At 31.2% G+C, this 23,097-nt stretch overlaps 2 protein-coding genes across 2 annotated transcripts; both read right to left on the reverse strand.

The window, feature by feature from the left end:
• Positions 1–635: 635 nt before the first annotated feature.
• LOC130797133 (glucan endo-1,3-beta-glucosidase-like) lies at positions 636–3,901 on the reverse strand. Its single transcript, XM_057659615.1, has 2 exons — positions 3,697–3,901; positions 636–1,895 (listed from the first exon to the last, which is right to left on the reverse strand). The coding sequence occupies exons 1-2, from the start codon at positions 3,812–3,814 to the stop codon at positions 868–870; spliced, it is 1,146 nt and encodes a 381-aa protein (XP_057515598.1). The 5' UTR covers positions 3,815–3,901; the 3' UTR covers positions 636–867.
• A 7,979-nt stretch (positions 3,902–11,880) lies between these two features.
• Positions 11,881–13,867, reverse strand: LOC130797134 (glucan endo-1,3-beta-glucosidase-like). The gene is made up of 2 exons (XM_057659616.1): positions 13,597–13,867; positions 11,881–12,997 (listed from the first exon to the last, which is right to left on the reverse strand). Exons 1-2 carry the CDS (start codon positions 13,658–13,660, stop codon positions 12,048–12,050), a joined length of 1,014 nt encoding a protein of 337 aa, XP_057515599.1. The 5' UTR covers positions 13,661–13,867; the 3' UTR covers positions 11,881–12,047.
• Positions 13,868–23,097: the final 9,230 nt, after the last annotated feature.

The following is a 23,097-nucleotide window of genomic DNA, read 5'->3' on the forward strand; positions in this document are numbered from 1 at the left end:
AGTTATTTTTTTGGACAATGGTCCATCATTTTCTTTTCATCTCATCCTTTCATGCTAAGTCTCTTTTAATTTGTTTCTCACAATTTATTTTCTCTTTAATTATTATCAAATATCCACATTTTCAAAAAAAAATAACAAATTTCACTTTGCCACTACTTAAAGGGAGGAAGTAGTACACTTCAAAAGGATGTGATATAAAAATATGACCATTATTAATTTATTATACTCACGTTGGTTATAAAATTTTAATGTGTAAATTGCAACTTAATAAATATAATATATAATTATATCAATGTTTAAAAATCATAATACTTCTATATTTTACTACTAATAACCGTGCATTGCACTGCTTTTATACTAATATATATATATATATATATATATATATATATATATATATATATATATATATATATATATATATATATATATATATATATATATATATATATATATATTTATATATATAATATAAGATTCTCATTAAAACAACTTATATAAAGAGTTACAATCAAACATAAATGATAAGCCATAAATAACATAAGTATTCTTAATATTTACATACTTATTTAAAAATCAAATCACTTAGAATTTTCAAGGTACATTAAAACAATATAAAAAAGTAAAAATAAATATAGAAAACATTAAACATATAGCAATGATGCATAATTTAGTGATAAATTCACACATTAACTGTCATTTTAGCCACTATATATTAACAGTGACATAATTTTTGTGTGAGACGGTCTAACATTGAGACACTCTTCACACGCTGAATCACTAGCATATGAACTACATTCTGATACTTATTCTAAAGTTGTCTTACTGAAAAATAAATTTGCAAAAAAGTAGCTCTAAAAGTGAATACTATCCACAAAAATTGAGATGGCCATACTTGGGGGTTCCATCAGGAGTAAAAAGACCATAATGTTTCTCAGTTTCATCCCCTGATTTTTCATTTTCGTCGAACATTGCAAACAAGTAAGTCTCAATAAGTTGCCCTTGTGTCAATGGAGTACCCTTCTTCACATGTTTAATCAAATTAGTGTAGTAAGTCTTTGCATTTTCCACGGTGGTCGCGTCCTCATTACCCCCATTATCATACATTATCTTTTTCTTGAATTCACCTTTCGATGGATGTCCAGTTTCGGACACCACCATCTTATCTAATTTCTTGTTATCACCATTTGAAAATATGATATCAGGTGTGTCGATTTTTTGTACCGCTGTATAAACTGCGTCAAATATAGCATCGAACAAATTCTGATAATACTTACTCGTTTTATTATCTTTAAAAACAGGTTTAGGTGAAGTAAATAATACATAATTAAGTTTTATATCTTTCATGTCAATTTTGTAAGCAATATAAGGTTGAATATTAACCAATAATGGTGAATTATTTTCTCTTAGAAATTTAATTATTGGGGTAATGTAAGTTAAATTTTTAAATGTACAACTAGATGGTGGGTACGAGTTATTAATTAAACTTGTATCAATTGCGGTTGAGACCATAATTTGAGCTGTTAAGTTGTACGAATTTAAAGAATTGTAAATGTTGCGCATGGCTGGTTCAACAAATGGGGCTATTTGTGTGTCATTATCTGGACGAATTTCATTTCCAACGGCAATGTATTTGATGGATGGTGCATAAGGGATGACGTTGGTTTCGACCCACACGTCGGCCGTCGATTGGTTGCAACCTATTTCCGTTATATTTTCGTTAGGGACACCTAACATGATCTTGATGTTTGTTTCTTTGATAGCTTCAAGTGTGTCTATATCCGGAGCATAAAGTCTCATTGCGCCTATGTTGTTGGATTTATAGAGGTTTACTACATCTTGTGCACATGGTAAGTTGTCTCCACGCATTCCATAACATACTCCAATTTGTGCTTCTACATCAATTAAAACATTCTTAAATTAGAACAAGATTAGTAAAAGGGCCTTCTAAAAAGTAAAAAGGTTCTCTCTAGTAGACTTATAAAAAATGTCAGTTGAGTGGATTTTGAGTCTAGTTATTTTCAGTCGAGTTATTTGGGTTAAACTGTTTTTAGATTTAGATAGACCTTACAACTTTTGAAGTTTAAAAATTTTTTGATTACCAAATATTTTATTTTACATATTATATAAATGTAAATATAAAGAGGATCATGTAAAATGGTAAAAACTAAAAATTAAGGGTACATGTTCAACTTAGGGTACATATTTAGTGTTGGAGTATATATTTTCAGTCACTTTTTAAATATTTTAAAAAATTAAATAGAACTTAAAAAATTCACGTCTATATGTACTTCTAAAATACTCATTACTAAGAAATTTTTTGTTTATTATATTTAGCACTTTTAATTGTTTCAACCAAGAAATAGTATTCAAAATATAAAAAATTAAAATTGATTAAAATAATACTTTCTCTATTTCTTTTAATTTTTTCACTTTAGGAGAGAGAAATTTAAATTTAATTTTTGAAGTACATATTGAGGATAAAATATATTCATGTGAGATCTTATTTGATTCATTTTAATACAAAAATTTTTTATATGTAAGTTTTATAATTTTCTATCGTGCGTACTTAAAGATATTAAGATTTAAAATTTATTTTAAAAGACGTACAAAAAGTAAATTAGAAAAAAAAATAACAAAAAGAAACCAACACGGGTGTAGATAACAACCAATAATTCATGTCGACATGCTGAGAAAGTTTACAAATCTGAGAAGACAGGTCAAGAGTGGCATGTAAAAATAAAATTAAAAGGTGGCAAAACTTATTCATCCAAAGAGATGAGAGTCATAAATATGAAAGTTTTTTTTATTTTTAATCGAAAGATCATCAATAAGCTAGATGTGTATCAGTGTATGTAAATAATGTTAGAATTTTCACATCTAAATCATGTCTTGGTCATTTGATTAAAATTAAATTAATTTAAAATTGTGTAATATATAACACAAAATAAAAAACCGAGTTGATTCAATAATGCATTAAAATATAAATTTATGGTCTACTTTATACTAGTATTATGAATTTGGTAGTAAAACAAAATTTGTTATTTGATTTGCAGAAGAGAAAGATTTTGCTCCTAAAAATGTGAAAGAACTGGTGCGAATCAAGTAAGATATATAGGCTTAGCAATAAGATTCCGACGATGAACACTGAGGTGGCGAGAGCCATGAAAATTATTGTAGGAAATGGCTCAAGGAATAATTATACCAAATGAAATGTTGGAAAACTGGAAAGTTTTTTACTATTAACTAGATTTTATGGTAATGGAGAAGATCTTTTCAAATGCACCTTTATATATATATATATATATATATATATATATATATATATATATATATATATATATATATATATATATATATATAACAAACCTCTTCATACTTAACATTTATTATATACACTTGAATGAAATTCAAGCCTTGACCTTTCATCACGTTAAATTCTAATACCATACAAATAAACCAACTCAACCAATAAGCCATCAATTGTAGTCAGGATATATAATTGCAAAGAATATACGTTTATAAACATTATGTATGTAATCTAAAAATGTTAATATGGAAAATACAATGAAGATAACAAATTGATAATTAATATTCAAAATTAATAATTCATATTATATCTAATTTTAACATCTTTTGAAGCAGCATTATTGTATATAGAATCTACATAACAATAAGAGAGAAGATTTAGCAAACCTGTTGGTTGAAGACAAGGCGAAAGTAATACAAGAAGAAGCAAAGTAGCACTGATTAGCTTCATTTTGTTAATAAATTTTGTGGCTTTATCAATGATATATATTTTTTTTTTTTGCATGAATTACTACACATAATAATCAGTTTTTATAGGCCAAAAGAGGGAGAATTGTTCCATGTACGTACTGGGACTTTAGAAGCACTAGAAAAGTCCACAGTCTATGAAATAAATAAACGAAAAAAAAATGTACAATAGCTTAGTATAGTGGATAGATATTGTATTTTGTTGAAGAAATACCAAAAGTTATATTTAAATTATCTAGCTAGCATAAATATTCTAATACATGTAAATGTTTTAAAGATTTGAAAATTAAATAATTTGATCACTTTCTCCATTGATTTGTGAATCTTTCTGAGGATTTATCTGTGCATCTTTTTTTATTCAAGAAATTTTTTGGCTGAATTGTTTTTTATAGGTATGAATTGCGGTCTTTTTTCCCTCCTTAGACCCTGATCATAGTTCTTATGAGCGAGATTTTCCAGGCATGATAATGATGACTCCATTAATCATTATAGGACTTTAATATTAATTTTTTTTCTGGCGTCATAGTAATTAACTTTAATCATTAACTTAAATAAATGATTTATTTTATATTCAGTGTCACAGTATAGGAATATTTAACTATGTTCTTATCTTTTGTAATTAGTCGATAATTAATAAGTTGATAAAAAATTTAACAATTTTTTCTTTTCATTTTATTTTTTATAGACTAATGGTTATTTAACTTAATAATTATAAACTCTAAATAAAATGTAAAGCCTACTGTCACACTCTCGCTGGGAATTTCTAGCTACATACATTATTTTTGGCTTGGATTAGATTTTTCTTTCGTTTTGTCCCCATTGGTTTGAGTTCGTTGAGCCTATAACATATGAATGAGCTTCAACTATAACTTAGAGTTATTGATTCCTTAACATTTCCTTAACATATTATATATTAACATAGCCTATCTTCAGGATTGTCTCTGACATTTTAAAGGCCCCGAGCAAAATATAAATTATGGACCTCTAAAATCTAAAATTATGCTATATTACATTTTAGTATTTGTAATACAAATTTATTTTTCAATACAAGCTGATAATACAAATTTATTATTCAATATCTTTCAAAGGTCCTGAACAAAATATACCAGTATATCTTAATCATTCAATACAAGCTGATAATACAAATTTATTAACTAATTTATCTAATTATCTTTTAAAAAATAGGTTGAATATGAATTCACATTAAATTTTAATATTTTCTCTATCAATTTAATTTTGCTACACAATACACAAAAGCTCTCATTTTAATTTTAACAATATAGCAAAAATATAAGCCCCTATAAATCAAGGCCCTAAGCAATAGCTCATCCTATTCCTCTATGTAGTTGGCCCTGCCTATCTTTAAAGTCGGTGCAAGAGGATTCGGAGCATCATATATATGTGATACTTCTGATCTAAATTAGAGAGTTAACGTTACATTTTACATGTGATAACGACTCATGTTTTACCGCTCAAAGCCACCCATGTGAGTGTTATAAATTTAGATTTTATGTCAAAACTTTGTCATTCTCAAATTTTTCATTTATGATGATTTTATAATTGAAATCTACTATAAAATAAAATGATTGTTTTCAAACACACCTTAGCCCTTTTCTAATTTGTAGTGATTCCTATTGAGATAACTTTATCTTAAAAAGAAATATGCTTGGTGCATGTTGTTTGAATTCTACGTTCTTGGTAGATGAGAAGGGTGAAATGCTAATTCAAAATGATATTGTTAACAATTGGAGTTATGAGGGTTTTTAATTAAGTTGGAGTAATACGGTGTATATAAAATGTCATTTTAGTACAAATGAGATAAATAGAGACACTAGAAAATGAGAAGAGAAAGATAATCACTTTAAGTGTCTGCTTCAAATATCTTATATTCATATTGCAGAGGTATCCAACAAGATAAGACATGGAAAAAAATTAAAAAAGATATAAATAATTTTGATTTACATGTTGAGAAAATAGAAAATCAAGATAAATACAGTAATTTCATGTTAAATCGATAATCTTATATAGTTAACCTAAATCTTTTAAGATATGACTTCCAGGATCATTTGTTGTGACCATGTCCAATGTGATGAAAGTGAAATCCTAACTACATATTAGAGCTACATGCTTATAGACAAAAAGCTATATGATAGTTTATGAATGAATGATTGAGACATTAAAAACGGTTTTGATTAATTTTATCAAATATTCATATTGTTAAATGTACATCTAATTAAGTAAGTTAATTGTATAAATGGTGGCTATCGAATTGGATCAAATTATGCACACACCGATTTTGTTATGAATAAAAGTTAGATTTTGTTTTCACCTCCACCTCGAACATGAACTTGAATTTTATGTCCTTGGACTTTGCTCTGATTAGAATTCTTTAATTATAAGACTTATTTTTTGAAAAGTCAATTTTTTAAAAAGTGTGTAAATTCACAAAAATAAAAGTCTTTCGAATTGGCTATGATCTTTCCAATGACTCTACCACCAATAAAAATACATAATCAGTGGTCGAAACAGACACATTTGTATGTTTAAATGAAATTTAAACAGGACGTGATCAGAATCTTAGCCTGAGTATACTAATTACTAAGTGATTTGAAGTTGAACATTTTCTCTCGAATTCAAATTAAATTATTTTTTTCTGATAAAATAGGAATATGTTCGGATTTGGCATAAGTATAAGACTGCCACTTATGCTGAATTAATCTCTTATAACTTGTACATCATCAACTTTTGTGTGGTTAATTGATGTACCAAGTTAATTATTAGGACATCCCGACGTCGATCAAGTTCCATGGGGGAAAGGGAAAACTGAGGTGATGCCTTGGCATTGTTGCCTATTGGAGACTTTAGGAGACTTTTCTTCATTTCTTTGGGTCAATTAATTCAAAATAAATGCTTACAATATCATTTTTTAATAAAATAAATTTTTTTAGTTGTAAATTTTTAAAAATAATTAAAGTTAATTGATGCAAAACCCAAATCTCAGAGAAAAGAAAGAAAGATATTTTTATTCAGATTTTTTTAAAAAGAAGAAAATGTATCTCAATCAGTCCAAAAATATTTACAACAGCTTATATACAATGTTAGAAAAGAGCTAAGCTGTCGCTAGCTGTCACGTGGGAGCTGCAGAAGAACCCTTAAAGGATGAGTCATCAGCAACATCTCCAATAAACCCCTCCCCCCCCCCCCCCCCCCCCCCCCCCCTCAAACTTGGGTTGGTTACAGAGTCAATCATTCCAAGTTGGGAAAGCAAAGAATGAAAATGTGGAGATGGTAATGCCTTGGTGAACAAATCAGCTAGTTGGGATGCAGTAGGCAAATAAGTGAGCTGCAGCAAACCTTCCAAAACTTTGTCACAAGTGAAGTGATAATCGATCTCGATGTGTTTAGTTCGCTTGTGAAATACTGGATTTTTAGCTATGTGAATGGCCGATTGATTGTCACAATGTAAGGTGACTGGGGTGAGATTAGTAATACCCAATTCTTCTAATAAACGGACAAGCCAAGTGACCTCACTTGCTGCTGCTGCCATGGCTTGATATTCAGATTCAAAGGAAGACTTAGACACCACTGATTGTTTCTTGCTTTCCCAAGAGATGGGAGAGGAGCCTAGTTGTACTAAATAGCCTGTAATAGACCTTCTACTGTTGGGACAAGAAGCCCAATCAACATCATAAAAAGCTTGAAGAGTTAAATGAGTATTTCCATTTAGAAGAATACCCTGACCAACTGTCCCTGCGACATATCGCAACACATGATGAAGGGCTTCCAGATGTGGAGTTCAAGGAGCATGAAGGAGCTGACTAAGAGTTTGAACTGCATAAGAGAGATCTAGTCTGGTATTAGTCAAAAAATTCAGCTTACCAACCAAAGACCGATAAGTACTGGGATCATCACACAAGTCACCCTGATCAAGGTGAAGTTTGAGATTGATCGGGAGAGGAGCTGGGGCTGGATGGCGCCCATTTGTGAATCTTGCAACAGTTCCTTGGTGAATTTCGTTTGAGTAAGAATTAGACCATCAGAAACATAAGCAACTTCCATGCCAAGGAAGAAAGTAAGACAACCCAAATCCTTGATACTAAAAAAATTATCCAAATGATGTTTGAGAGCACAAATCTCTTCTGAATTGGTACCTGTTAAGATAATATCATCAACATAAACTGGTGCCAAAGTGATATGCAGTCCTTCCCTTTTTATGAAAAGGGAGTAATCTGATTTGGACTTAAGAAAATCTTGAGTGGAGAGAACATGAGTTAACTTGGCATACCATTGCCTTGATGCTTGTTTAAGACCGTAGAGAGATTTCTTGAGCCTAAAAATCTTATTAGGAGCTGCAAAAGATCCAGGAGGAAGTTTCATATACACTTCCTCATGGAGGTCCCCATGGAGGAAGGCGTTATTCACATCTAACTGAAACAAAGGCCATTTGTGGTGAGCTGCAAGAGCCAAAATACATCTAATAGTAGACATTTTAACCACATGAGAGAAAGTTTCTTCAAAATCAATACCATACTTTTGTGTGTACCCCTGAGCAACCAAGCGAACCTTGTACCTTTCTAAAGTTCCATCAGCCTTCAACTTGACTTTGAAAACCCACTTGCAACCAATAGCTTTCTTGTGTGGCGGCAAATCTACAATATTCCAAGTATTATTTGTTTCAAGAGCATCAAGTTCTTTTTGCATAGCTGCCACCCATGAAGGATCCTTAGAAGCCTGAATATAAGAACGTGGTTCAGAAATAGAGAGGACTTTGGAAAGAAGGTTGTGATGTGAGAGAGGCAAGGATGTGAAAGAAACAAGATTGCACCAATGCTTCTGAGCTGCGTAGGTTTGGTAGTCTGAAAGATATGAAGGGACTTTGGAGGTTCTAGTAGAATGTCTGACTGGTGGAGGAAGAGTTGGGGAAGAAGCTGGTGAATTTAAAGGGGAATTTGGAGTAGTGACATATAAAGAAGAAAGGTCTACAAGAAGTTCATCAGAAGGAGAAGAAATATTTGCAGGGGAAGAATCTAAGGAAGAAGAAGATGGTGAAACAGGAGTATCATCTAGTTGGAAAGCATCTAGCAGTGGGAAATCTGAGAAAGGAATAGAAATAGTGGACTGTGGTATGTAAAAATTAGAAGCATATGTAGAAGCTGGGTGTTTAGAGTAATGAAAAGGAAAGTGCAATTCATGGAAAAGAACATCTCTAGAAACAAGGATTTTATTTGTAGATAGATCTAGGACCTTATAGCCTTTTTGTGTGGGTGAATAACCAAGAAAAACGCATGGTGTTGATCTGGGGTCAAACTTGGATCTGTGAACGGGTGAAGTCAAAACATAGCATAGGCAACCAAAAGGTCGAAGATGAGACAGATCAGGAGCAGAATTGTATAACTTCTCATATGGTGTCTTATTAAACAAAGTTTTAAGAGGCATTCGATTAATCAAGTACGTAGCACAAAGAAGGGCCTCCCCCAATATTGCAATGGTAGCTTTGCTTGGAAAAATAAAGATCTGGCTGTGGCTATCGGGTGTCTATGTTTTCTTTCAACTACACCATTTTGTTGCGGTGTTTTGGTACAACTAGTCTCATGTACAATTCCATTGTTACGATATACTTGCTTAATGTCAACTTCACACAGTTCCTGTGCATTATCAGATCTAATAACAAGGACTTTAGAAGAAAAATGCAATTCAACATACAAGAGAAACTGCTTAATAACAGAAACCACATCTGATTTATACTTTATTAAATGTGTCCAAGTAGCTCGAGTAAAATCATCCACTATTGTAATAAATTGGTTACATCCTGAATGTGTGGTGACCTTATAAGGCCCCCAAATATCAATATGCAAAAGCTGAAATGGCTTTACAATTTTGATACTACTCTGAGGGAATGGTAACCGATGTTGTTTAGCTAGAGGACATTTATGACAAAAAATAGAAGCTATACAAGAAGAAACATCACAATCAGGAACTAAATGCTTTATTTGCGTAAAAGGTAAGTGGCCTAATCTTAAATGCCAAAGTTGAGCAGAAGGAATAGAAGCAGTGGTAGAAGCGAAGAAAGTTGTAGAACATGCTGGAAAGGTAGCATGATATAATCCTTCTTGTAATCTACCAAGAAGAATTGGTGACTCTGTCAATGACTGCCCCTGAAGAAAGCATTGACTGTGATTAAAAGAAATTGTGCATTTAAGATCAGAACAGAGGCGATGCACAGATAACAGATTGAAATGAAACAAAGGAGCATGTAACACATTATGCAAAACCAAATTATTTTGTAATCTAACAGAGCCTATGTGAGAAAAAGGAATGTGTTTCCCATTAGGAATGGTAATCTTTGCATTTAGATCAGAAATAGGTTTATAAGTATCAAACATAGCCAAATCAGTGCATATGTGATCCGTTGCTCCACTATCCAAAAGCCAATCATGAGTAGAACATGACAAGAAAAACATAATACCTGCCATATGAGCTTGAGGAGTAGAAGTATTAGAAAGAACACCAGGAGTTGAGGTAGCCACAGAAGAAACTTGTGAAAGAGAAGATTGTTTGTTCAGCAATTCTACCAGATAGTTATATTGTTCTGTAGAGATGGAAGGAGAAGCCTCAGAGTGAGAAAAAGCATAAGGCCTCTCAGAACCAGTACTCTCAGTAAGAGATTGTGAGTCAGAGTAAGTAGAAGAATAGGCAGCAATTTTCTTATCTTTGAAGCCTTTAAAATCCGGAGGATATCCATGAACCTTGAAAAAACGTTCATAACTATGGCCAGGTACTTTGCAGTGAGTACAAAAATAGGAAGAAACATGCCTTTTAGAGCCATTATTCTTGCCTTAAAACTTAGTATTGGTCTGAGATGGAGCAGCAGTCTTCGGAGCATTAGACTAGAATGCCAAAGAATTAACAGAAGAAGGTTGATGAAACTGAGCTAGATTCTTGTGTTCCTCCTCTTGAGAGAACAAGCGATAAGCATCAGAAACATTTGGTAAAGGACGCATCATCAAGATTTTACCTTGAACCGAAGAGAATTGATCATGCAACTTCATGATAAATTGAATAAGCATATGCTCTTGTTGTTGTTTGAGAATGCGTTGTGTCAAATTATAGGTGCATTTATTACAGATACAGACAGGAGTCGGATCAATTGCCTGCATCTCATCCCAAAAACCTCGAATTTTCGTGTAAAACTCAGCAACAAATAGATTACCTTGAGTAATTTCAGCAATTTGTTGTTCCAACGAGAACAATTACGTTCTAGTCGTATGACAAAAACGATCATCGAGATCCTTCGAAATAGCAGTAGCATCTTGAAGATACAAAACACTCTTTGAGATTGTCGGCTTAAGATTGAAAGAAGCCAGGAGACAATTAGATCATTGCACCTTTCCCAAGCAGAGAAGGTTTTATCATCAGGTAAAGGTCGAGGGACTGCACCAGTAACAAATTTCAGTTTGTTACGAGCCGAAAGCGCAACAAGCATAGATCGCTTCCAATCAGAGTAACCTTTACCATTGAATTTAGTTGAAACTAGTTGCTGTGAAGTCTGATCAGTTGGATGAATGTAGAAAATACTAGAAGGATCTTGATTGAGAGAAAGAGATTGCGAAGAAATTTCAGAAGACGTGATTGAATCAGAAAAAAAAAAGATTGAATCAGATTAAAGAAGAAGATTGAATTGATTGAATCAGGAAAAAATAAAATGAGATTGCGAGAAAGAATTTGTAATTTGGAGTAAAGAGTTGCAAACAGGAGAAATGGCGGAGAAAACTGAGAAGACGAAGAAGAATGTCGGGTCAAGATTTTGTTTGCTCTGATACCATGATGCAAAACCCAGATCTCAGAGAAAAGAAAGAAAGAAAGATATTTTTATTCAGATTTTTTAAAGAAGAAGAAAATGTATCTCAATCAGTCCAAAAATATTTACAATAGCTTATATACAATGTTACAAAAGAGCTAAGCTATCGCTAGCTGTCACGTGGGAGCTGCAGAAAAACCCTTAGAGGATGAGTCATCAGCAACATCTCCAATATTAATATTGGTGAATCCTCTTAATTAAGCTATCAGGTCCTATTATAAATTTTCACTCAAAAATAAAGAAAATTCACATAATTGATGCTCTTTTAATTTATCAACGAAGAAAATTTATCATCAAAACACAAAATATTAAAAATACGAGAGAAACAATATAACCTTAAACATATTCAAAATGCAACATAAAATTAAATTTCACTCATAAAAATTATGATCACCAACTATCTGAAAAGTTATCAAATAAAGTTGAGTTTGCCGTATTTTGGATACTTCTCAGGAGTAAAAAGTCCAAAATTACGCTCTGAATCAGGCCCCAGTTTCTTATTCTCATCAAACATGGCAAACAAATAAGTTTCAATTTCCTGTGGTTTCAATGGAGTTCCATTCTTTACATGCTTCAACAAATTTCTATAATAATTCTCTGCATTTTCCACCGTGGCAGCATCTCCACCCTTGGATGGCCATCCAGTTTCCGACACAACAATCTTCATATCAGGTGCACCAACTTTTCTTAGACTCGCATACACTGAATCCACCATCGCATCAAATAAGTTTTGATAGTTTAGCCCTTTATCATTAACCACGGTTCCATTAGAAGTAAATAATGCGTAATTAAGACTAATACTTTGCTCATTTCCAACATAAGCAAAATAAGGGTAAATATTAACCAATAATGGAGATTCATTATTTGTTAAAAATTTAATTATTGGGGTAATATATGAATATGACGTGTCACTAAATTGACCGTTAGATGGTGGATATGAATTTATAATTAAGGTTGTATCAATGGACGTAGAAACCTTAATTTGATTACTTAATTTATAAGAATTCAATGCTTTAAGAACATTTTTCATGGCTGGTTCAACAAATACTGATTGATGATCGGACGGATGAATTTCGTTCCCCACAACTATATATTTGATCGATGGTGCGAATGGTGCCACGTATGTTTCAATCCACTGCATTGCATCTAATTGATTGGATGATGCAAAAGATTGAATCTTTTCGTTAGGAACTCCTAGCATGAGTTTGATGTTTGATCCTTGTAGGGCCTTGAGAGCCATTAGATCAGGATCATAGAGTCTCATTAATCCTATACCGTTGGATTTGTAGAGGTCTATCACATCTTTTTCCATCGGTAAGTTGTCTGCTATTCTTCCATAGCATACTCCAACAAGTTGTGCCTCTACATTATTAAAAAAATCATTAAACACTAATCATATATATCAGCTAATTAATAAAAAACTATATCTATTTGCATTTTTGCAATTTATTTTACATTATCATTTTAATTTTGATTTTTTTTATATATTAATGTAAGACAAGGTAGTTAATAACGGACTGAAACATGATGATGATAAGTTCTTAATAAAATAGTAAAAATATTAAGAAAACAATATTTTTAGCACGGCATAAATTAATGTATTAATTATCGATATTAAACTAATTACTAATATTCATAAACGTAAATGTCAAGAAACCAATTCAACCAAAAGTTTAAGCATATGATTGAAGCATCAAAATGTTATATATTTTAACATGTTCCCTTACACGAGAGTCTTTTTAGGCTAGAAGTATTAATGCAACTCAGACCTCCTCATACCTAGTGGCTACCATTGAATGTTAAACTTTAAATGAGGGATGGTTGCTTCTCGTCACGTTGGCTTTTGATACCATATTAAGAAACCAAATTAACCAAAAATTTAAACTGATAATTAAAATATGTATATACTCTAACCGTCAACTAATATCAAATGAAAAAAAAAAAAAAAAGAGAGAGTATACCTGTAAAAGGTTGGCTTAAGGATAACAATAATGATATGATGAATAACAAGACAACAATTTCCATTGTTGGATTTGTTGGCAAGGGTATGCAATATTTTTAAAAGACTAGTACTCAATGGATTTGTGTTTCCTTAATATCTAATAATTTTCATTATACTTTTATAACTTGTGAATGTCCCATTATATAGAGGTAGTATAGTTAGTACTAACTATGAGCATATTCTTGAATTTATAGGTCAACTACCAAGTCAATTTGTCCATGATGAACTTCAATATAAATTTTTTCTATCAAAAATGCCAAACAATGTATGAAATAAGTAACTAATAAGTTTGAAATACCCCATTGGTCCCTATCATACGCGGTATGCAGGTATGTGACAAACGAAAATGAGCATTATGTATTTATTAGGGGCGGTTCTATGCCCATTTAAGATGTCTCATTACCTATGATTTTCTAGAAAATTGAGGCCTTATATATGTTAACAAACTCTTTTATAGTTCATCAGTCATATGTAGCTTAGTTGGTGACATGTCTTTTTGTAATTTTGTTTATTAGGAATTCAAAACCTAACAACCATTAAATTTTTGCGAAAATGTTAATTCCCATTTTACCATTAATTGTTAATGAAGGGCCTCAATTCTCTATATCAAAAGGTAAGTAAGACCTCTATAGTATTTGCTCCACCCATGGTACTTATGTTTGCTATTGGAGAGAGGAAAGAGATAGAGAGTGAAGGTAAAGAATTAGGTTCGATTTGAATTCTATTATTGACTCGATATATTAAAAATTGAATTTGAGCAAGTTTAAATTCTACTAAAAAAAACTCATGTGTAACTTAAAAAACTTGTCATTTGTAACTCAAAAAATTTGAAAATGATCGGGTTTTGGTAGTTATCCTGAAATTTTCAATTTCAACTATTTTGAAATTAATAGGGAGACTGACTTAAATTCAAACTTAAAATTGGTACTAAACATTTGCAAAGCATCTCCAATTATTAAATCAATAATTAATTATACCAAACCAAAGAATGGTTAATTATAGAAAAACCCTAACAAATGTTAAATCAAAATTATTTCGTTATTTCTGTAAATTTGAAGATTTATCACAAAGTAGTTATATTGTTTTATTTAAAAAAAAATACTTATATTGTTATTAATTACTAATGCTTACAATTATTACTTTTACCAGAAAAAAGAATGTGAAAAATCGAATTTTCGATCAGATAAAATCTTGAGTATAATTTTGGTTAGTCCCTTCTCATAACCCTTCCCTTCTCTGAAACTGTATTTAAAATTGCAGGGTCCATTGATTTTGTATTATACAATAATGTAAATATACAAGTCCCAACTCCATGTGTTGAACAAGTCCATTTTCATCGGCTAGTGAAAAATACGAAGCTTTGCCCACACTATGCAGGAAACATTTATGATTGATGTAAATGTAATGTCTATTTTGGAAATTCACTTGTACGGAAATATTTTCATCGCTTATATTGACACTACAACATAATTTGCTTTTAGTAGACTATATTTAGCTCTATTTAATTTAAATGTCACTACTTTAAATTTTTAATAATATGTAGTGGATTTAGTGATATTTATTAGACCCTTTTGACAGCATAAAGAAAAATCATACTTAAGTTTTTCACAATGATGTGGGGGTAGATAAGAAAAGCAATATACTCAACAAAAACTAACAACAAACAAGGGCAAGTGTAAGATCTGGGAGAGCGGTAGACAAGAAAAGCAATATACTCAAAAAAAAACTAACAAATCAATTATACGTCGCTTCCCTGGCAACGGCGCCAAAAACTTGATGTGCAAATTTTATTTAACTGCAAGCGCATGGTGTACGTGTAGATGCGAGTTGAACACAAGGAAGTTAGGACAAGAAACTTGCTAATTTCTACTAAATATATTCCTCAAAGAGAAAAATGTTTAGTTGGTTCTTTAACTATCAAACTGAAAAATGCAATAAGAAATATGGATTAAACTAAATGATGAAGAGATCTAGGGTGTCGGGAATCCCCTAAAGTCTTGTATGATCAAATAATCATTAGTGTCTATGAAATGTCGAATAAATTACGTGGTTAAACATGATCTTGTTATTTTCAAACACTCGCTCTATTGATTAACTATTAGATTTAAACCCTACTAATTCAATTCTCACAAGCTAGTTTTATTGAACGAATTAATAAGAATTTAACTAAAATCTACCCTAAAGCAAAATCGATCCTAATCTCACACGCTAGTTCTATTGACTAGTCCGACAAAGCATGTTTAATTTAGGGTTATTAGCACAATTCAACAACTTTAATCCTAGTTTCATAGACACTTTCAATAATCAAATCATACTTGACTTATAGGTTCAAACACCCTAACCCTAGAAAATGGATCTACTCACTAATCATGGTAAAAATAAACACAAACTCTAGGATGATACTAGACATGACTAAGAATGAAATTAACGATAAATTCAAGAAAAACAATAATTAAATTTCAAGAACACAATAATTAAATCAAAAAGTAATGAATGAAGAACAATAACTAGTTTTTATTGAAGAAAGATTAATTACAATAATTAAGATTCACTAATGAAAGATTAGAAACTAATACAAGGAATCAAAGATAAGGAAAATTAAATACTAAAGAAAACTTACAATGCTCAAAGGAAGATTAAAGGTGGAATTAATGAAAAACTAAATTAAATGATGAAATTCAAGGTAAAACTAATGAAAACGGAGTACTTAAGTCTAAAGGAAGGAAGAAGAGGAAGAGGGAGAGAGAGAGAGAGAAATCCTAATCAATCATTATGGGCTTATTTATACTAATTAAGAAATTAACCTAAAAATTAATGAGAAAACCGCAGGCAAAACACGACTTCAGAAACAAAGAAGCGAGTCGTAGCTTTTAGGTGACGGCTCGTCGCTTTTCTGCTGACTTGTGATCTTTAAATAGTCTCCATTTCTTGTTCGGTTGTCGGAATTGGACATATAATATATTGTTGGAAAGCTCTTGAAGTCTAGTTTTCAATGTCACAAACTTGCATTAATGCGATCTTCTTATCAAAAGTTATGATCAAAAGAGTAGACATATATCAATTTTCACATCAAAACTTTTGCATTATAAACACTCTTCTACTCTTTTGTTCATTTTCTTTGTAGAACATCTTTAAAAATATCCTTTTCTATAACTGAATGAAAATAATTTTATTAACTCTTCAGTTTTCCACATGCAGCTTTAGTTTTTTCATAAGACTTTTCCATATAATTAAATAAAAAAATATTAATTGATATTCTTTCTCAATTTATTTTGAAGTTTCTACGTACAATATTTGATGTGCAAATTTTATTTAATAAGAAATATGGTGAAAGATCTAGGGTGTCGGGAATCCCCTAAAGTCTTGTATGATCAAATTATCATTAGTGTCTATGAAATGTCGGATAAATTACGTGGTTAAACATGATCTTGTTAATCTCAAACTCTCGCTCTATTGATTAACTATTAGATTTAGACCCTAGTAATTCAGTGCTCACAGACTAGTTTTATCGAACGAATTAATAAGAATTTAACTAAAATTTACCCTAAAGCAAAGTCGAACTCAATCTCACATGCTAGTTCTATTGACTAGTCCAACAAAGCATGTTTAATTTAGGGTTATTAGCACAATTTAACCATTTTAATCCTAGTTTCATAGACACATTCAAAAATCAAATCATACTTGACTTATAGTTGACTTATAGGTTCAACCCTAACCCTAGAAAATTGATTTACTCACTAATGATGGTAAAAGCAATAAATACAAACCCTAGGATGATAATAGACACGACTAAGAGTGAAATTAATGACAAATTTAAGAAAAACAATAATTAAATTTCAAGAACGCAATAATTAAATCAAAAAGCAATGAATAAAGAACAATAACAAGTTTTTATTGAAGAAAGATTAATGACAATAATTAAGGTTCACTAATGAAAGATTAAAAACTAATACAAGGAATTAAAGACAAGAAAAATTAAATACTAAAGAAAACTTACAATGCTAAAAGGAAGATTAATGGTAGAATTAATGAATAACTAAATTAAATGATGAAATTCAAGGTAAAACTAATGAAAAAGGAGTACTTAAGTCTAAAGGAAGGAAGAAGGAGAGGAAGAAGAGGAAGAGGAAGAGGGAGAGAGAGAGAGAGAAACCCTCATCAATTATTAAGGGCTTATTTATAGGAGTACTAATTAAGAAATTAACCTAAAAATTAATGAGAAAACCGCAGGCAAAACACGACTTCAGAAACAAAGAGACGAGTAGTAGCTTTTAGGCGACGACTCGTAGCTTTTTTGCTGACTGGCGATCTTTAAACAATTTCCATTTCTTGCTCGGTTGTCAGAATTGGACATAAAGTATACCATTGGAAAGCTCTTGAAGTCTATTTCCAATGCCACAAACCTTGCATTAATATAATCTTCCTATCAAAAGTTATGATCAAAAGAGTAGACATATATCAATTTTCAACTCAAAACTTTGGCATTATAAACACTCTTCTACTCTTTTGTTCATTTTCTTTGTAGAACATCTTAAACCGAGTAGAAAATCTTAAATCAAGCTAAAATCCCCTTAGTAAACTCCGTCATCATTAAAACCATAAAAATTATGCTTAAAACAATCAAAACCACTCAAAATCAATATGAATAACCAAAATGAGTAATATAGCATAAATCTTCAAAATAAGCACGAAATTACTAACAACAACCATCATTAAGGAGTATAAAATGATATAAATGAGTGCAAATAATTGCACTTATCAAACGACATAGGATCTAGTGAAAATTTTCATAAATGTCACTATAGACTATAATAAGAATTATATATGCCACTAAAGACCAAGTAAAGTATCACTAAATCTCTTTATAGTAGAACTTAAACTAAAAACCAACAATTATTACACTAAAAATATAAATCAGTGGCATTTTTTTAATGCCACTAAGTACAATATCGCGAAAAAATAAATTTATTGTAGTGTAATTAGTGGTTAAAGGCTTCTTTCCATCCAGGTGATGGGGATAAATCGATTTTCACCGCCTATACGAGAGATCAGTCTATGCTTACCCTCTTACCTAAAGAGAATTCTCTGGCCATACACAAAATTTTGAGGTGTGACAGAAATGTAATGTACAAGGGCCTATACATCATTACGCCTGTTTTTCAATTTGAATACTTAAAAGAGATGGGTAACTCTTATGAGGGTCCAACTTACAGCAAATATTTTTATGAGGGTCCGACTTTTTTTTTAGGGTAATCCATGGCCTCAAATAATCACTCTTTTTATGTATTTTTCATGAACGACCGGTTTAATCCATAATGCCTCTTTGGCTTTGTATGTGCCGTGCAATTTTCCAAGGACAATAATGTCACTGTTAAATTAGGCTGGACTTATTGTGAATGCCAGCATATTAACGGGGAACACGAGGTGCACACACTTCATAAGCCAAGGAGATATATACCATCCCAAAATCATATGGCTATGGGAAGAAGGTCTCTAATAGCTTATAAAGCGTGCACACCATTTTCAATTCATCGATGTGGGATAACTCATCCCAACAGTCACAATAGAGAAAATCGGAATTATAAAAAAATTTTGGGAGTTTTATATAATTTATATATGAGGGACGGAGTTATCCAATATACTCCCTCCAATTCAGCACTAACGTCCTATTTACTTTATGCACTCTATACAATACACTTATTCAATCCTTAATATCGCTAATTGTGCATTATTAAAAATTATGAAAAGTTGATATGAATAATTAGACAAATCAAACAAGATCCCACATGACTATGTTTTAACTTGTAGATTAATAATAAAATGCTAATTAAGAGTAAGAGATGAATAGTGTCCAAAAAGCAAATGGGACGTTAGTACTGAATTGGAGGGAGTATAAATGAACATTGATCATATGAAAATAGAAAGTTTTGCATGACGCCATTTCATCGTGAGACAGGTCATACAAAAAGCCCAATAATAAAACCACAAAAAAAACATTGAAAATTGAATTCTCTTTTGTACATGAAGCGGTTATTTTGTAAAAAAAATTTGGGCTGACCAAATTAAAATCATCTCATAGTAAAACGGCCTCAATAAAAAAATAAAAAATCAGTGATATAAAATAATATAACCAATGAACTTCTACAATGTCACTAGAGTATTCAAAATTTGATTTTGGATCATTGGGAGAATGAGAATAATTTGGATTTTGTTGGGAAAAAATGCCATTTTCTCTTATGGGCCATATTTGCGATTCGCTGGATTTTAATTATGGGCTTATTTAAGACAAGTCATTCGTTTCGGGTGGTATGGTTTGAAGTAGATGGGCCTTCCTCTTTAAATATTGAAAATTCAAATGAATTAAGTAAAAAATTATTAAAAAATCATTAAATAAGTAATGTTTGAACTTATTTTCTAAAGTAAGCACTTTTTGTTTAGAGTTGAGGTTTGGATTATTCGCTGTTACTAACAGCAAATAAAGAGGGCTGGTAAAAAAAAGTCAACTTTTTTGTTCGCTGTTACTAACAGCGAAAAAAGACTTTAATGTTTTTTTACCTAGTCTTTGTAGTAAACAGCGAATAAAGAAGACATGGTCAAACAAGGTCAAACCTTTGTATTTTGTTAGTAATAGCATACAAAGGTTTGACCCTGTTTGACCAAGTAAAACCTTTGTTCGCTGTTAATAACAGTGAATAAAGTACTTTGCTTTTTTTTACCAAACCTCTTTGACCTTTGTTCGCCGTCAAACCTTAGGTCAGGGCAAAAGGTACCTACTTTGGGAAGTATTTTAAAACATTGCTTATTTTATATATTTTATATATTTTTTTTTTGCTTAAAACACTTCAAATTTTCGATGGATTTACACGCCACATAGATTAATTATACTAAAGCCCATATCTATACCCACGAATGGTTAATACCTGTTTTTCTTAATCACAGATATAACACGAATTACAAATTATTGTGAGAGACGGTTTATCCGAGAGATGCATTGGATATATGGACTAAGTAGCCCAATTAATAAAAATTAAAGAGAAAATAAGAATGTAAGCTTCTTGTTTTAAGGTCATCTCTTTAAGAGACGATCTGTGATTTAGACCCTAGTAATTCAGTGCTCACAGACTAGTTTTATCGAACGAATTAATAAGAATTTAACTAAAATTTACCCTAAAGCAAAGTCGAACTCAATCTCACATGCTAGTTCTATTGACTAGTCCAACAAAGCATGTTTAATTTAGGGTTATTAGCACAATTTAACCATTTTAATTCTAGTTTCATAGACACATTCAAAAATCAAATCATACTTGACTTATAGTTGACTTATAGGTTCAACCCTAACCCTAGAAAATTGATTTACTCACTAATGATGGTAAAAGCAATAAATACAAACCCTAGGATGATAATAGACACGACTAAGAGTGAAATTAATGACAAATTTAAGAAAAACAATAATTAAATTTCAAGAACGCAATAATTAAATCAAAAAGCAATGAATAAAGAACAATAACAAGTTTTTATTGAAGAAAGATTAATGACAATAATTAAGGTTCACTAATGAAAGATTAAAAACTAATACAAGGAATTAAAGACAAGAAAAATTAAATACTAAAGAAAACTTACAATGCTAAAAGGAAGATTAATGGTAGAATTAATGAATAACTAAATTAAATGATGAAATTCAAGGTAAAACTAATGAAAAAGGAGTACTTAAGTCTAAAGGAAGGAAGAAGGAGAGGAAGAAGAGGAAGAGGAAGAGGGAGAGAGAGAGAGAGAAACCCTCATCAATTATTAAGGGCTTATTTATAGGAGTACTAATTAAGAAATTAACCTAAAAATTAATGAGAAAACCGCAGGCAAAACACGACTTCAGAAACAAAGAGACGAGTAGTAGCTTTTAGGCGACGACTCGTAGCTTTTTTGCTGACTGGCGATCTTTAAACAATTTCCATTTCTTGCTCGGTTGTCAGAATTGGACATAAAGTATACCATTGGAAAGCTCTTGAAGTCTATTTCCAATGCCACAAACCTTGCATTAATATAATCTTCCTATCAAAAGTTATGATCAAAAGAGTAGACATATATCAATTTTCAACTCAAAACTTTGGCATTATAAACACTCTTCTACTCTTTTGTTCATTTTCTTTGTAGAACATCTTAAACCGAGTAGAAAATCTTAAATCAAGCTAAAATCCCCTTAGTAAACTCCGTCATCATTAAAACCATAAAAATTATGCTTAAAACAATCAAAACCACTCAAAATCAATATGAATAACCAAAATGAGTAATATAGCATAAATCTTCAAAATAAGCACGAAATTACTAACAACAACCATCATTAAGGAGTATAAAATGATATAAATGAGTGCAAATAATTGCACTTATCAAACGACATAGGATCTAGTGAAAATTTTCATAAATGTCACTATAGACTATAATAAGAATTATATATGCCACTAAAGACCAAGTAAAGTATCACTAAATCTCTTTATAGTAGAACTTAAACTAAAAACCAACAATTATTACACTAAAAATATAAATCAGTGGCATTTTTTTAATGCCACTAAGTACAATATCGCGAAAAAATAAATTTATTGTAGTGTAATTAGTGGTTAAAGGCTTCTTTCCATCCAGGTGATGGGGATAAATCGATTTTCACCGCCTATACGAGAGATCAGTCTATGCTTACCCTCTTACCTAAAGAGAATTCTCTGGCCATACACAAAATTTTGAGGTGTGACAGAAATGTAATGTACAAGGGCCTATACATCATTACGCCTGTTTTTCAATTTGAATACTTAAAAGAGATGGGTAACTCTTATGAGGGTCCAACTTACAGCAAATATTTTTATGAGGGTCCGACTTTTTTTTTAGGGTAATCCATGGCCTCAAATAATCACTCTTTTTATGTATTTTTCATGAACGACCGGTTTAATCCATAATGCCTCTTTGGCTTTGTATGTGCCGTGCAATTTTCCAAGGACAATAATGTCACTGTTAAATTAGGCTGGACTTATTGTGAATGCCAGCATATTAACGGGGAACACGAGGTGCACACACTTCATAAGCCAAGGAGATATATACCATCCCAAAATCATATGGCTATGGGAAGAAGGTCTCTAATAGCTTATAAAGCGTGCACACCATTTTCAATTCATCGATGTGGGATAACTCATCCCAACAGTCACAATAGAGAAAATCGGAATTATAAAAAAATTTTGGGAGTTTTATATAATTTATATATGAGGGACGGAGTTATCCAATATACTCCCTCCAATTCAGCACTAACGTCCTATTTACTTTATGCACTCTATACAATACACTTATTCAATCCTTAATATCGCTAATTGTGCATTATTAAAAATTATGAAAAGTTGATATGAATAATTAGACAAATCAAACAAGATCCCACATGACTATGTTTTAACTTGTAGATTAATAATAAAATGCTAATTAAGAGTAA

The sequence above is a fragment of the Amaranthus tricolor genome, chromosome 12 (genome assembly GCF_026212465.1).
Source record: "Amaranthus tricolor cultivar Red isolate AtriRed21 chromosome 12, ASM2621246v1, whole genome shotgun sequence".
In the NCBI taxonomy this organism is placed as follows: domain Eukaryota; kingdom Viridiplantae; phylum Streptophyta; class Magnoliopsida; order Caryophyllales; family Amaranthaceae; genus Amaranthus; species Amaranthus tricolor.

Coding starts and splice junctions, on each gene's coding strand:
- LOC130797133 (XM_057659615.1), bottom strand. CDS start 3,814: ATGCAAAAAAAAAAAATATATATCATTGATAAAGCCACAAAATTTATT. Junction 1,896..3,696: donor GCCTTGTCTTCAACCAACAG/GTTTGCTAAATC, acceptor TAATTGATGTAG/AAGCACAAATTGGAGTATGT.
- LOC130797134 (XM_057659616.1), bottom strand. CDS start 13,660: ATGGAAATTGTTGTCTTGTTATTCATCATATCATTATTGTTATCCTTA. Junction 12,998..13,596: donor CTTAAGCCAACCTTTTACAG/GTATACTCTCTC, acceptor TTAATAATGTAG/AGGCACAACTTGTTGGAGTA.